Source organism: Diorhabda sublineata, chromosome 2, assembly GCF_026230105.1.
Source record: "Diorhabda sublineata isolate icDioSubl1.1 chromosome 2, icDioSubl1.1, whole genome shotgun sequence".
NCBI lineage: Eukaryota > Metazoa > Arthropoda > Insecta > Coleoptera > Chrysomelidae > Diorhabda > Diorhabda sublineata.
Window position 1 is genome coordinate 36023429 of NC_079475.1, and position 17100 is coordinate 36040528.

A 17100-nucleotide genomic window follows, 5' to 3' on the forward strand; every position below is an offset into this window, starting at 1 on the left:
GGAGATGTTCAGGGCGGCCTCGAAAAACCACAATCGCTAAAAGTAAACGTAATGTTACGGACTCAGATATAGCAGCTTAAATCAATGAATCTAGGGATCTGCTTTTGAGTACAGTGAAATTGAGAGAAGCTGGCCTTTTTGGAAGGGTATTAGTGAAGAAATCTCTCTTAAGACAAAATAAGAGATTGCAGTGGGGCAAAGAACATCAAAATTGGACGCATGAAAACTGGTAGAGAGTTTTATGGTGTGATGAGTGAAATTTAAAGGATTTTGGGTCTACGAGAAGAGTAGTAGAAGATGTTATGGAGAAAGGGTGACTAGATACCTGGTAAAAATTGAAGAGAATTTGAATAAAGAAGACTATGCAAATAATTGAAGGAATATGTAGTACGTACTGGCCAGCACCTGAACGGCAGAAAATTTATCTTCCTGCATGACAACGATCCCAAGCATTCCTCGAAGCTGTGCCAAGAGTATTTGAAAGAATTGGAAAGAAAAAATGTACTGGAACTGATTTGGCCGTCACAGTCGCCTGACCTAAACGCGATTGAGTTGTTGACAGGGAAGTCAAAAAGCAGTGTCCTATTACCAATTCCTGAAAAACGAATGGATCCAAATAGACAACGATTATTTGTCATATTGTTAGAGAGAATGACTAAATTGTGCAAAAGGGGGATACAAAAACCGACGCCATGACCTTGCCCGAAGAGGGAACGGTCTTTGCCTTCTTTGGAGCCAGTTATCTCTTTTCAATTTCATTGTTTTGAATGTTTTTTGTTTCGGGTGTGTAGTGATGGACCTACGTTTCATCCGTGGTAATGAAACGGCTTTATTTCTGTGAAACATTGCCACACACTCGATGGAAACATCTTCACGTCGCCGTTTTTGTTCCACTGTGAGCAAACGCGACACCCATCATCAAATTTTCAGTTAATAGACGATGTACCGCACTTTTTGAAATGCCTACTATGTCTGGTACCTCGCGCACTTTCGGTCTACGATCATCCAGTATCGCAAAGTTTTTAATTCAGATTCGCATACCTTGATTCATTTAACAGACAGCTTGTAGGTAATTAACATGTTGCCGCAAATGACAGCTATAGCCGTGGTGTACATTTTTATTAATGATAAAAGAGAACAGTGTTAGTAAGAAGCTTACTAAAGCATATATTTGTAATTACACGATGAGTAAATGACGATTTAAACGACTGATAGTTTTACAGAAAAAAAAGTGGCTGAATGTGATAATTTCACTTCCAATCATACAATTTATGTTCAATTTCATCTGGCGGTCATAAACAATTGTTGCTGAGCACGAGCGTCAAATTAAAAGTATGTGGAAATGTAGTAAATATGTATGATGGGGACTAAACAGGACTAAGTTCACGGGTTGAACCGCGTTGGAATTTTGAAAATTCTCTACGATTCGGCTCCCACTTTGGAGCCCTTATCAAGAGAAGGGTGGGGATAGTGTGGTTATTCGTTCATTGGTAAGGAGTGATCCGATTCCGTTGTCTCAATCTGCCTACTCCACGCCTACTCCTTGGAATTCCACCGACGAAATGAAAAGTTGAAAACTATTTTAATCATTTTATATTTTTGTTTAAGCTTTTCATTTCCTCGGTGGAATTCCAAGGAGTAGGCGGATTGAGGCCTTGGAATCAATAAAAAAGGGGCGATTCGTTGCATGGAGTAGGCAGATTGGAATCGGATCACTTCTAACCAATGAACGAATAACCACCCTATCCCCACCCTTCTCTCGATAAGGGCTCCAAAGCTCCAAAGGAGCCGAATCGTCGAGAATTTTCAAAATTCCAACGCGGTTCAACCCGTGAACTTAGTCCTGTTGTTCATAATCCTGACCGCGGGGTTTAGAGTGGGGCTTGCAGTGCGCGGTGAAGTGGTAGGGAAGACACTCACAGGCCTGTCGGGACTCGAGTGGCTTTCCATTTAGTCTACAATGGAGCGTTGAACAGATAAGCATCGCGGTTCCGTCAGACCATGCGATTAAAATGTGGGTAAACATCCTCGAACACACTGGATCGACGTCTAGAAAAAGAGGTGGTAGTCCCAGATCGATTCGAACCCCTGAAAATATCGAACGTGTTCGACAAGCAGTGTCCACGTTGATCGACCGTCCGTCACGCCACACACCTACGAATAAGTGACAGATCGGTGAGAATGAAACTCCATCAAGATCCTCGATATCACCCGTATAAAATACAGGTTATTAAATCTCTTCACCCGGGTAATTATCAACAATGTCACAGATTTTGTGAGGTTATGCTTGCCAGGTTGGAATAAAATGATGACCAAATTAACAACTTGTGGATGAGGTTTTATAAACAAACAAAATTTCAAGTACTGTGCGGAGGAGAACCCTCGTTTTCTTCATGAAACACCTCTTCATGCTCAGAAAGTGACAATATGGTGTGCAATGTCGGCAAATGGAATCAATGGACTCGACTCCATGAATGCTTAGGTGTCAACGGAGGACATTTGGCAGATGTAGTTTAAAAAAAAATTAACATTGTATAATAAATGGCTACTCTTTTATTTTGTATTGATGTACTAATAATTACAAAGAAAAAATATTTTTTCAACAATAAAATTATTTACGAAATTTTCCAGTTTCATTGCCGAAGCCGTTATATGAATTATACAATATTTGATGCAAAATTTGAAAAACTAGGGACTTAGGAACCAATTTGCAAAAACAATGGACCTTAAATAAGTAAGTTACTTTTAGGCACATCACTAAAAGCACTGTCAGTTCTGTGAAGGTCGATTTAGGATCTTAGAATATTAGAAGCAGTCATGAAATATCCCCTTGGTTCTCATGTTAAATTATTTCGTTAACTAGGTTCAAAATTATAAAAAGTTCGTCTAATCCTTGGACGATATGTCATGTATAAAACCCCCACGGTTAACTACATCTAATATCAAGATTTAGAGTGCTATTTCAGATTATACGAAACAATTACATTTAAACCCAACTTGATTTAGGTTTTTATGTTCAAATGAAAATTGTTAAATTTATTCTGGTATTACCTTGATAAAGATTCGTCCTTGTCACAATGAATCTATTTAAATAAATTATTCTTCGGCGAATTCTTCGTACTCGTAAATGGATGTACTGCGGCAAAATTGATTTATTTATATTCACAACAATTTAGACCATATAACGACAAACAGCGAGTTTTAGAATCGAATCTACTTATGAAAATGTTTACAATTCTTAAGTATACCTTATCTATTCGTTTGTTTTTGTTGTTGAAACCCTAGAGTACTATCGTTATTAGTGATTGCTGAATACTATCGACAAGTGAAATATACGTATAATGAAAAAAGCAATGATGTATGTTTGTTACCTCTTGTAATCGACTTTGATGAACTTCTATCAGTCTTTTGTGTAGTTATAGCATGTACATTAGCCTAGTTCAGTGGTCAGAGAGACAAATATGAACATCACAATAGTTGTGAAAAAGTTTGGAGCCACATCTGCTTGCTTTTATTAGACTAATACTGAGTTTCTTCACTTCCTAATAAACTCCCTATTAACTGTTTACCAAATAACCAAAAAAGCCGTGAGCAGCAGAGCTCCATCAGGAAAGTCGAATTTTTCGTCGAATGAAGAATTTAACTAATACACAAACAAATCTTTCCATAAAATGAATTTCTTGGAAATGATATCAATTCTCAATCTTATTCCTTTATATGGAAAATTTGCTATTCCTCAATAACTTTTCATTTCACAAGTTAAGTCTCTCTCTCTCGAATGAAAATTCATAATTTCAATAGACCCGGTGGTCTCGAACCCTCTTGTTCAATTCCAATCGACAACAAAGAAAAAATTGTCATAATGACAAGAAATTTCGAAAATGGGAAGTAAAAAAAATCACCCTAGCAACGATCATACTCGTATTATTCATTAAATAGGAGGCGGTCCAGTTCAACAATTACAACGATCAAAACGATTTCGGGCGTTTTGTGCTAGAAGAACTAAAGAAGAAAACTTTGAACTTGAGAAAGACAATTCTTCAACATCACCCCTACTTGCATGCGAAGTTCGAACCCTCTAGTTAAACTTTTTCTGGCCAAAAAATAAGAGATGAAAAGTTTCGACCTTAGACAGGAAATCATCTCGCAACTAATTGAACCTACATGTGAAATTTCATTTTTCAGTCGCTTTTCGTTTGACCTGCAGAGGTGAGCAAAGGTCAAAAACCACTTTTTTTGCACTGAGACCCCTCGAAATATTCATTTGTTTTCAACCAAACTCTAATAACATCAATCCGCCGCCAAAAAAGCCATGTATGCTAATTTTGAACCAAATCGTGTTCAGGAGGTCTCAAAGCATGGGAAAAATGATGTGCCCCCCCCCCATTTTTCTTCTAGTCATGCCTACCGTAATAGTCTAATTTTTCCTTGAAAAATTCTACTAAAAATTCGGTTTCCTCGCCTTCTGAGAAATTAAACCTCCGAATAAATTGAGTTACTTGCCAAATAAGTTATTAGGCAATTAGAACTGTCAATTAAAGAGTTTGGTAGAAACTTAACCTAAAATACTATACATCAAAAGTAGTTTTTTTGTTTATTATACCCATATTTCTATATCGACAGTTTCTATAAGAGGAAACTGTTCCGACTAAGGAAGACAGAATGATCCTCAGAGGTTCCAGCTCGGTTCTGCGCATTCTCAAGCATGCGCAGTATAGATAAAGTGTCTCGAACAAGAGAGAAAATGGATATTGTCGGGACCGTAACGTAGGAGCGTTTTTTCCCATACCAACTGTCCATATAGGAATATGACATATATGATTATACCTATATTTGATTAGTTCATTTTTGGAAATATGAAAATATTCATCACACAAATAATTAAATATTTAATATGGATGCTTTCTAAGATTTAGAAGATTTGTTTGATGAAGAATTGATTGAGGAAATACATTAAATTTCAGAAGAACGACCTCCAAACCAAACTTCTTAGATAATTTTCCCTTAGTCATTAGTTAAAGGCCTACCTCTCTTATCTCTTTAATCGTCGATGTTACAGGTTTTCTGCGGTTTTCCTCTAACAAGATGAATCGGAAAAAATAGAATGAAACAAAAAAAGCATACAAAAACAATAAAAAAACATGAAAAGCTTACAAAATACATCTCTAAACCTAGAAGAAACCGTTTTTTTTTTAGGATGAAACTTTCCTCTTTTTTTTCTTATACAAACCCAACCTAATCGTTCGTTTTTTCTATTTTTTCGTCCTGGAGCAGTGCAATTATGAACAAAAACCACAACCTATGTAATTCGTACCGTCGCATCAAAAAACTCCAACGCAAAAGATTTTCTTCGCTCGCAAATATACATAGACCTTTCGGAGAACTACCGTAACTTCTTAGATAATTCTCCCTAAGCCATTAGATAAAGCCCTACCTCTTACACCTCTTCGATCGTCGGTGTTACAGGTTTTCCTGTAACCTGGTGAACCGGTTCACCAGAAAAATGGCTGACGATAGGAAATAATGTAGCAGAGGCTGCACCATCCCGCCCGCCTTCTATACCCGCTTCCGGAAGGAACCCTTTTTCTTTAGGATGGGGTTTTCCTCTTTTTTTTATTATACAAACCCAATCTGGTCGTTCATTTTTTCCAAAAAAAACCCTACCCTGGCGCTGCAGAGGAGCAACTCCTGTAACAGGTCCATATCTAATGAACCTTGCTTAGCATGGAAAATTTCCTGATCCCAAATATAACCAACCAAATTTTTTATTATTATCAACATACTAAATTGTATAAAGTAGAATATGTATGAGAAAAAGTAACTTATCACCTTTATCAGGTAATATGAAAGTAACAATGACTCACCCCATGTCCAGGCGTCTTGGTGATGACTGCTTTTGACAACTTCTGACCAAAGATCAGCCTTAAGTACTTCCAAACGTTGCTTGGAAATCGGCAGAGATTGTCTAGCAGCAGACCAACGAGGAAAATCTTTGGAGAATACCTGAAAGTCATGCTCTTTTAACGTAATATTCATCTATGGTATCACAATAGATCTTCTTCATCGGATATTATATGAGCGTGTCAAAGAAAGAAAAAAAGCAAAATTATATCTAAAACAACTCAATACCAAGTTTAAACAAATTATATTATTTAATTTTCTTCCAGGATTAAAGTGGATAGCTTTCGATTTTCTTATTAATCGTTTCTTATCAAAATCTATAATTTTCTCCATTCTCAAACAAATGGCTGTCAAAAATTTGATGTTTTGATAGTTTTCTCTAACAATTTCTATTTCATAATAAATAATGGCGAATGTAGAATTTACTAAAGAAGATTCTTTATTACTTACAGCGTGTGTTATACGTAAAATTGTTGAACGAAATGGTGATATTGTGAAAAGATTGCTTAAAAACTGCTGTTAGATTGGTCAACTTAAGACAAAAATTGAGAAAAATAAACCATTAGTGGACAGTGTCATAAGCGTAATCGATGTTTTGGGTTATTCTACGGCTTCTCCAAATGCCTCCAACAGAGATTGTGAGATAGGTCTTACTTTACCGACGCGAACAATTCATCGCATTTTAAACAAACTCAAATGAAAAACATTTTCAGTTCAATTGATGCAACACTTACAATTACAAGATTTTCTTCAAAAGACCGAAAATGATGAAAACTTCATAAAAAAAGTCAAAAGTCAGATTAGTGAAGAACGTTGATTCGAAGACAGTGGTCTGTATCAAAATATTTTGAGGCCTATACCATAAGTAATTTCATATTTTTTGCTTTCGTTTTCCGGTCAAGGATTCATCTCTTCCTTAGGGCTTCCATCACCTCTGCGTACCATCTTTTCGTTGGTCTTCCTTTTTTATTGTTCCTTCTTGTGCCCATTAATTTTTTTGTGGCATTCTCCGTATGTGATCCAGCCATTCTATTCTTTTATTATTTTGCTTTGTTCTGCTTCTCCAGTAGATTCCTTATTTCATAATTTGTCTTTCTCAGCCATAATTCTTCCTCCTTTTTACCTGAGTATTTATCTTTCCCATATTCTCTTCCTCTGCTTTATTTAGGATCCACGTTTCGCCTCCGTAGCTCACTGTTGGTCTGAGTATTGTTTTGTATAAATGTAGCTTCGCCTTTTCGGAGATTTTTTTGGAACTTATTATGGCAATCGGTGCTCTCAATCACCGTCGTCCTTGATAACCACCCGAAGATATACATAACTTTGAACTTGTTCAAGTTCATGTCTTAGTCTTTGTTGAGTTATGTTGACAAACTTTTCATTGCTCTTTTCCTTTGTGGTGTTGCCATTATTACTGCATCGTTGACTCGCAGATTCACTGTCTCTGCCGTTTCTATGAAGGCTCTGCAGATTTCCTGAAGCTCGTTTTCCGATGTTGAAAGGATTACTACATTGTCTGCGTATGCCAGTAGTTACGTTGTCCTTGTTTTTAGTGTCCATGTTCTGTTCAAACCGATTTTACGTACTATCCATTCTAATACTATATTGAACAGCCTAGTAGATAACGAATCTTGATATTCTTTGATTTGTCTTTTGTGTAATAAAAGTAGATAAAATATTACTATTAAAATTTCTAGATGAAAATTTGAATGGTGAATTATATTGTCACATTTTAGAAAGTCATACGACCGGCGTTAGATATTTTGAAAAATCAAAAGGCTTTAGCCTGGAATCAACTAGATGGAGCAGCTTCTCATAACTTTGGGTATGTTGCTCAGTATCTTTCCATATTCGATGATAGATAAGACATGCTGGTGACGAATGGTGGTGGGGTTTGGTATGTAAGATGGAATTGGGGTGGGTCTAAATATGGAATATAAACTATATCAGAACGACTTGGACATCTCGTATGCGCGATCTATCCTACAATGAATTACCTGTTTAGCCTTGGTATCCTCCAACCAATAGACGTCTTCAAGAGAGGTAACTTCTATAGTCAGCAACTTAGGATAATAAGAATGTAAATTGTATTTGTAAAGCCATTGACGCAATACCAATCTTTGTTGTAGAATTAGTGCAGCTCTTTGAAGACGTTGTTCATCGGGTGCAGGAAGTTCCGGTAATTCCCCGAGCTGCCCACACTGGGCCAACTGGGATATTCCTGAAATGAAAATTAATTGCGTGGAAAAGTCGCACTACGTTCTAATTAAATAACAATTTTTTTTTAAATTGAAAATTATGGATATATTAATATTTATGATTTTGTTTATTTTTTAAGCATTTTTTTGTCTTTAAAAGCAGTCATTGTCATTGAGCAGTAATTTGAGTTAGAATATTTAAATAAAAGTAAATACAACGGATTTCAAAGCAACACAATAAAATATAATGTTTTAACACTCTTCTTCCAATAGTTCTACTTGCAAAAGAATAATTTGAATGTTGGAAATCAATATGCCTCAGAAATTTTCATTAAAACCTATTTTATGTATATTGACTTTTATGTAACAATGTTAAAAATCCTTATTGAAAAGATTTGTACTCTGTTTATAAATATTTGACTATAATTCGGAATGTATTCTTATTATTGTAATATCTGGGGATCTAACAGGCCAACACGAGACACTGATTCTCTTAAATCATCTTTAAACAAACAAACTGATTAGGCTGATTTAACGTTCCTCCAATAGAGAGAGGTATAACGATTCCTAGCTGGTTTGACACGGTATACCAAACAATCACTTTTTTTAAATACTGCCTTCTTATTGCTTTGATTACGTATTGGTGATTGCCTTTGTACCAATATTGCGAGTTTTTTTAAGGTAAAACTATTCATTGACGAAAATTTCTGTTTTCTGAAATTCGCTCGCCTTAAAACAAGCCTCTATAAATTCGTTGTAGATTGTTTTACTTATAATTGTAATCGCGCTTCGATTTCTGAGTGAGTTTTGAGTTCTATTGAATTTAAAGTATCACATCACTCAAAAAGTCTTGTGACTGACACACAGATGGCGCTGCAATTTTAAAATCCATATGACGTTTATGAAGTAGCAGCTTTGAAAAGAGAATACGTAACATTTCATGACATTTCGATTAGTCGGCCATTTAAGTGAAGCTACTTTTGTTATTTTCAAAAAAAATGGATGCAAAACAATTTCGGGTGTTAATGTATCATGTTCAGCTTCAAAAGTGTTATCCGGACTCTGCTCTATCGAAAGAAACATTTGATATTGGTTTGATGAATTTAAACGTCGTACGGACCCCGATGATGAAGTGGTTACTACAAAAAACATCAAAAAGTCCACTAATTGGTTAAGTTAGGTTAGGTTAGTGAGTTAGTCGATCAAAAACAACAACGCGTTGATGATTCAGACAGCGTTTGGTCATGTTTGTACGTAATATGCGTCGATATGTAACAAGGGATGAAACATGGATCCATCACTTTACTCCAGAATCAAAACGATCATCATCTGAGTGGACTGCAGCCGATGAACCACGTCCGAACCGTCCAAAGGCACAACAGTCAGCTGGGAATGTTAAGGCTTCAGTATTTTGGGATGCGCATAGAATATTGTTCATCGACTATCTCCAAAAGGGGGAGACAATCAATAACGGATAATACATAGAATTATTGGATCGTTTGATGCAAAAATCAAGAAAAAACCACTATTTCACCAACACAATGCACCGATTCATAAGGCGATGACAACGATGGTTACAATGGAGAAGCGATTGCTGAAAATGAGGTCTATTTTGAGGAAAAAGACAAATCCTACTACAAGCACGACTGTTGGAATGATTGTAATGCTCTTGAAGGAGATTATTACATCGATGAATAAAATTGATTTTTGGCAAAAAAAATATCTTCATCAGTTTTATCATGTTTTATAACTTTTGTCTTAAAATGAACGATGTCCATTGTAAAAAAACTCTTGATCAAACGCCAAGCAGTACTTTTAAATGCAGTATTTTGATACCTTTTACTGGAAAAACCAATAACCATATGTATTTATTATTCGCTGGTTTCGTAACACTGATTGACGTAAGCTTTTTTTAAATTAACAAAATACAGTTGAAAAACATTATTATTATTAACAATTAACTCTTTGCGGTACTGTTTCTCTTTTATGCAGGTGACTGAAACATAAAAGTAGTAATTGTCTCTAGGATAGCCTAATTGGTAGAGCTTCTAGCGTGTAATCAATAGATCTGGGTTCGATTCCTTTACTCACTAAGTAGATCTTTCCTTTCCTTCATTCCCAGTTTACGTAAATTATGAAGCACTGTCACTCGTTATCATTTATTTACAGTTTCTTTCTGAAACACAGAGTTTCAAAATTTCAAAGAAAGTACCCCACGCTTTTATAATAATGACATTAAGTTTCTCATCAGTAATTTTATACTCATGCCAAGAATCATGTTTCACTTGATAGTTTGATAACTGCGAAAAACTTGTTTTTTAAGGTTTTTTCGAATTATAATTTATGAATATTCACGTTCTATTTGAAGGGAATTTTGATATAATCTTCTCGACAATTTGTAATCTACACTTAACGGCTAGATACACCATTCAAGAAGAGAACATTTAATATTTGCATAATTAAAACATCGTTTGCATAGCCTTGTAGCGGTTTATGTTGTGCCGGGGGACCGAAGCAGGCGCGAAGCCCTGTTTTCGCTGTAAATTTACTTTTTTATTTTTTCATTGTCATGTTTCGTGAATAGTAATAAAGTACAGTAGCGGCGCAGTTTTTGATGATTCCTCTTTTTTTATTCACAAACCTTGAAACTTGAGTTTCATAACACGAAAATATTGTGCTCTGTTCCAAATATAAGACAAGTGATGTTGAAAAAGCAACTTAGAGGTTTAAGAACCAAAACGTTGATCAAAGAGATTAGTATAGAATACGCAGACGCTTCGGACTCCAAAGAGAATCATTTTAAATCATTTCCTGTAGGATAGTTGTATGTTCATAATTTTTATTGTCACCAAAGGATTTTCTTTCTTAACGGTAGAGCTCTTTTTGATGTTACACTTTTCATGAACAATTCTTTGGATTGCTTCAAGTGCTCTTTGTGCTCCGGTTCCCAGTGCTGTTATCCTCCTCAGTTTCGGGACATTCTTTTCGTTTGTTTTTTTGATTATATATTCCCACCACTCATACATTGTGATACGGTTTATGATTGCTGTATACAACCAAAATCTAATCTCCGATTGTAGTCCCCAGTTTTTAGCAAACATCTCCCTATAGGTGTGTAAATTGATGATTCCTTTTTTCATTCTTTCCTCCAAATCCTTTACCAATAAAATTTGAAACGAAGTGACAATAACATTTAGTAAAAACAATGAAGGATAAAGTGATACTTGCTTCGAAACTTTGAGATGTGGTAAAAGAAAACGAAAATTTTTTTATATAGAATCTAAAAATTCATTAGCACCTAGAGATCCTAAACTTTCGTTGACTCCATTGGCTTATAATGACCGTATTTTTTCTAACTGTATTTTTAAGGCCTATTATTTTATAATTTAAAACTCGTTCACGCGTACAAAATTTGAAAATACCTCTATATCTGCATACAATATCAATTTCATTACTATTTTTAATCTACATGCCACATAAATAAACAAATTACCAAATTTTTGTAAAATTAATGGTTACAAAGATTTATTAGGTTAAAGACTTAAATTTCGAGTTCCCAAAGCTGTTCCTGCATTTAGTCGAGAATTGGGAAAAATTATTAGGGATTGATATGTTTTCGATTAGACACATGATATCCAGTCTCCAAAAAAAATGGTGTGGTGTTCCCTAGACTATCATCCGTCGTTGATGAAATATTTTATTTCCAGTTTCAATTCAAGGATTTTAATTTATTAATATGCCAGACATAAGTTTCTTCAAACAATTTTCTCATGTAGAACCAATTGAAACGCCTCTGAAAGCGAGTAAGTTTCAAGGAAAGGGTCGAAGAGTGAAGGAAAGTCAGTAACGAGGAATGAATATTGAAAGGTTGTTATTTAATATTCGACCCATATATTCACAGTGTAATTTGATAACGGGCGCTTCAAAGTTTCCACAGAGATTTTATTTTTAAGCAAAAAAACTGACGAGATTTATGCAAAGGCACAATTTTAAACATTGAAGGAAACTACTTAGTATGTTTTTGATGATGTTCCTTAAAGTGAATTTAAATTATTTTCGATTCCTAAAAATTGACTTATTGTCAGTTGAAAACCAATGTAGTACCAGAGCCCACCGATTATCGAATTCCCTTGGACCTTCCAAGAAATCTATAAAAGTTTCCGAATAGTGCCGATATTCAAGCCAAACGTTAAGTAGAGGTGTCTAAACAGCTTCTTGCCCTGTCGAAATATGATTTATCTACACAAACCGAACATGGAAAATCAAAGGTTAGGTACACCAAGGGCAATTCGAACGAAAATTAAGGTTTAGTGTACTTTGAAATCATTCCAACCGAGTTATATAGTGGACATTTGATTCGAATGTTGAGTTTTATCAAAGAAATAATCAGGTTTGACCAAAAGTGGATTCTATCACAACAAGACAATGCCAAACCACATACTATGATATTGTACTCTTATCACATCCAGCATTTAGTCCGGACCTTGCGTTTTATTAGTACTCATTTAGATCTATGGCGAAATTTTTGCGTGGGAAAATTTTTAGATTCAAAGAAGATGTTGAAAATGTAGAGCGATCTGAAAGATCTTGCTGAACATTGGGTTCGAACCATAGAATTCGATGGACTATATTTCTAATATTAATGCGCTTTTTATGTATAATTTTTCAATAAACAAAGTGAACATTGGAAATTTACGTTATTTATGAGATACCCTCTATAATTTATCTTTTACTGATGCCATTAAAGGTGGCGGTTCGTGCCGTAACAAAGTTGAGAGACCGAGACAAATGTTTTGGTCTCCATTGATATACTGTACGCCGAAACCAAACCCAAATTCCAGTAGTAACAATTCGAATATTGGAGGCAGTTGTCTTCTTGAAAATGATAAATTTCCATTGTAATGGAAAGTCAAGGTATAAAGGTAATGTTATTATTTTAAAAAGAAACGAAAAGCCACTGTCACCGAATTATATACAACAATAAGTAAAGAATCGTTCCACTATTAGAATTTAGGGTTGTACCAAAAGGAAAGTTTCCATATTTTTACAAATATGCTGTCTATTTTTGAAGATTTTTTTCAACACACTTCTGAAGACAATGCTCCAGCTTTTATATTCTCAAGTCGAAGGAGTCTTCAGCCAATCCGTTGAGATGTGTTGAGTGTGACTCCAAGAAGGCTCTTGGAGCGTTTACCTTCCTCTAGCTAGCGGATGAGGTGATATCTAATTACGAAAAAAGTGTAATATTTTATTATTTAGAAGTGAATAAGTCACAATAACTAAGTATCGACAACCTTTTAGCAGACATGAGCCACAAAAAGCAATGGAAAAAATGGGGGAGACAGAAATTATCCTATAAAAAACACATCAGAGCACTTAATCATTATGAAATAATTAAGGTGATGCTTGAAGCTGTATTTGAAAGGTTATTTTTTGTATATCAATCATGTTTTATATCGATACTTTAAGCTAGCTTAAGTTGTAGATAGCAATAAAGTTCAGACTTGCATTAATCATAAACAAACAAAACCCATATCAGAATCAAATATTATAAAATTACCTTTAATCTCACAGGAAAATATTATATGACTATCTCAACTGGAAAAGAGCCTATCAGATGCAAATTAGAACTAAAAGGTTAAATAATACAAAGGAGAATGAAATAAAATAACTTGGAATTGATATAACCAGATATGGAGACGTAGAAAAATCATTAAGAGGATAAGTAGCTTGAACAAATAAGCAAAGGCATGAATTGACAAAGCAACGATCAGAACTATGCATCAGAAGCAAGGCCAGAAAGATTAAAAACGAAACAGCTATTAAAGACCACATAGATGAAAATAGGCGACAGTGTAAAAAGTGATTAACATATCAGAATGACAAACGTAAAAATAGGTAAAAATAGGGATGAATCTCCAATTGGAACACGGAGTAGAGATCGACTACGGAAGAGGTGTAATGACAATCTAGAGCCAGGGTGATTAAAGATATCGAAGAAGAAACAGGCGATAAGCCTCTTATAGAAGAAAGAAAAATGTCCATGTTTGTTGTTGTTTTAGCATAGTTCTCATCTGTGAAACGAGAAGCCTATTAATTTTTTTTGTAATTAAGAATTTATAAAGTTTTCCAGAGTTGTTGAGATTGTCATTACATTTGAAAAAAATCAAATTAATTTGTAAGCTACTCGGTACTTCTTAAATATTAAATAAAAATGTGATACAAAAAAATAAGACTTTCATTTACAAAACAGTGGCGGAACATAGGAAGATGGGTCTCGAGAGTTAAATAACTTAATTCGCAACTTTGAAAAACTATTTATTAACTTAAATACATAAATAAATAAAGTTGTTTCAATAATTTGACTACTGTTCTCGTTGGATGTTAAGATTATATATGACGATATATGCAAGTTATTATCTCTTAAATACTAATTCTGTTGTACACAAAACCTATAATTAATTATATTTATGGTCGTCACGTCATACGTAATTTAATAAGTTAATAGAATTTCAAGTTTCTAAGGAACCGCTTATGAAGACATTGAGGACGATCAGTCTACAATAAATCTTACAATACAAAACGAATACAATAGTAAGTAGGTAGATTTATGATTTTTCACAGTCACATTAATACAAGGTGTCCAGAAAGGGTATCGGTTATTTGTAAGTTCAAGTAAATAAGAATATTTATAAGCAATAAAAACTTTTATTGTTTATCCAAATGATGAGCGTTACGTTGCTGGCACTCTTCTAAACGGGAACGAAGATTGGCGATAACACGTCGATACAAAGCTCTTGACATTGCTGCCATTTCTGACCTGATGTTTTCCTTCAATTGGGTTAGGTTCGTTGGATTATTTTGATAAACCGTACTTTTAAGGTATCCCCATACAAAATAGTCAAGCGGGCTAGGGTCGGGGCTTTTGCGAACCCAATGGATGTTACTCCTTCGCGAAATGACTTTATTAGGGAATAATTCATTCACAACTTCCATCGAGTCATTCGAGGTATGGCAAGTATGGCTCCATCTTGCTGGAAGGACGTTGTTGAGTTGAAACCTGCAAACTCCTGCAACTCTGGGACCAAAAAATTTCGCAACATATCGCAGTAACGGTCACTAGTCACATTGATTGCTCGGCTTCGTTTATTTTCGTGAAAATAAGGACCAATAATTCCTTTAGCAGACATAGCTGCCCAAACAACGACATTTGGGCTGTGCAGGGGTCATTCATACTTTCGTCTCGGATTAACATGACCATTCAGGTGAAATTTAGCTTCGCTCCTGAACAGTATGATGTCAAAGTTGTTAAATCGCTGCATCATTTCGCTCGCAAAATTGCAAAATTCCAAAATTCAGTCGATTAACATAGTCCGTATCCTTCAATTCTTGAACCAATTGAATTTTATAGGCTTTTAAATGCAAATCTTCCTTTAAAATCAAATGTAAGGACGATGTTTGGATGTTGAACGCTTGGCTTCGCTTTCGGATGGTTAAAGATGGATTTCGACGAACCGACGTCTCAACTTCTTCAATTGTTTCTGCATCGCGAACTGAACGAGGGCGACCAGAGTTTTGAATTTTAACTGTCGCACCTGTATTCTCGAACATCCTGATCCATTTCCTAATGCTATCGTCACTTGGCGTGTACGATATTCCGCACGATACAGACGTTGAGCAGTTACTATTGAATCCCCGTTACGATAATTCGCTCGTACGCAAAATGTGCGATACTTCCCCTAGTACTGTTCCATCGTAACTAAAACTCCACGAAATGGCGGACGCCACGAACCTCTCTCCGTTCCCTTTCGTCGCACCGTTTCGAATGTGGCGCGAAAACAAAAACCCGATACTCTTTTTGGACACCTTGTATAAGGCAGTAATTAGGTAATCCGAGACGATACGTTAATAGAGTATAAAATAAGAGACTGTGTAACTTAAAATTTATAGATCTTAAATGGCTCAAATCAATTTTTTTGTCAATAGTTTTTTCATATCTCGTATGTAGAGATTTTTTGATACAAACATTTTGTTACGATGTAGGAATGGATCGAAATAAGAATATTGTGAACAAATCGATTTGAAGTACATTAGCTTGAAAGCCTCATGACGCACAAATATTTCAACCTTGAAACAAATTAAACACGATCCTAATTTACTTCCATTGTATCCGATTGGAGTAGTATTATAGTATAGTAGTTGAAGAAAATGATGTTCGTATTTTTTATTAATAACACGAACCTCAGTGACGGAGGAACAATATTTTATATCAGTTGAACAATTTTTTTATCTATTTTCAATGTGCTCTATACTCCTTTTCAGTCTCACAAGTGAGACCTAGCGGAGTTTTCTCCCGCAATCCCGCACAGCTTGAGACCGTATGCTTTTAGTGAGTTTTGTGAACTCAAATTGAAAGTGAGGTTAAGGATATCAAGTTGTGAGTTCTTCTCATCAATATAAGCAAGAAATTACACAATACTAAATTTTACAAACGGTTATTGATGTGAATTATCTTATAAATAATACTAGCTGACCCGGCAAACGTTTTTCTGTCATATAAATGTTATCTACGAAATATTTTTCTAGTTCAATACAAATAACTATCTTACTATAAGTATGTAGCTGTGTACTTGTAATCTAAAGCTTGTAGATAATGGAAGTTAAAAAAAAATAAAGATTCATCTCTCAGCGCAATAGAATGTACAATTTTCTTGGTTTAGCCAACAAAAATAAACTGGATGGTTTTCCCAAGCGAGAGCATGCCACATATAGTTGTCCGTGGGAAAAGCATGGTGTTTCCAAAGCCACATACAGACAATGTCTGGCCTTGTGCCTTATTGATCGTCATAGCGAATGCCAATCTAATTGGGAATTGAGTGCGTTTGGATTCTATTGGCAGATCTGTAGGAATCGTGGCAGTCTACGTATTTGCTGCCCAAATCGTTCTTTCTGACAGCCACTTATGATTTTCATATTGCGTGTGTACATCGGGATATATGTT

The 17100-nt window shown here is 35.2% G+C and overlaps 1 protein-coding gene across 2 annotated transcripts in view; it reads right to left on the reverse strand.

Moving 5' to 3' along the window:
* The window catches only part of LOC130453282 (apoptosis-resistant E3 ubiquitin protein ligase 1), a 55601-nt gene that overhangs the window by 25941 nt on the left and 12560 nt on the right, over positions 1 to 17100 (reverse strand). For both annotated transcript variants that reach the window (XM_056792929.1, XM_056792930.1), the window contains exons 2-3: positions 7899 to 8122; positions 5865 to 6003 (exon numbers count right to left, since the gene is read on the reverse strand). In XM_056792929.1, the coding sequence (XP_056648907.1) occupies positions 5865 to 6003; positions 7899 to 8122 (363 nt within the window). The remainder of the gene's footprint in view (positions 1 to 5864; positions 6004 to 7898; positions 8123 to 17100) is intronic.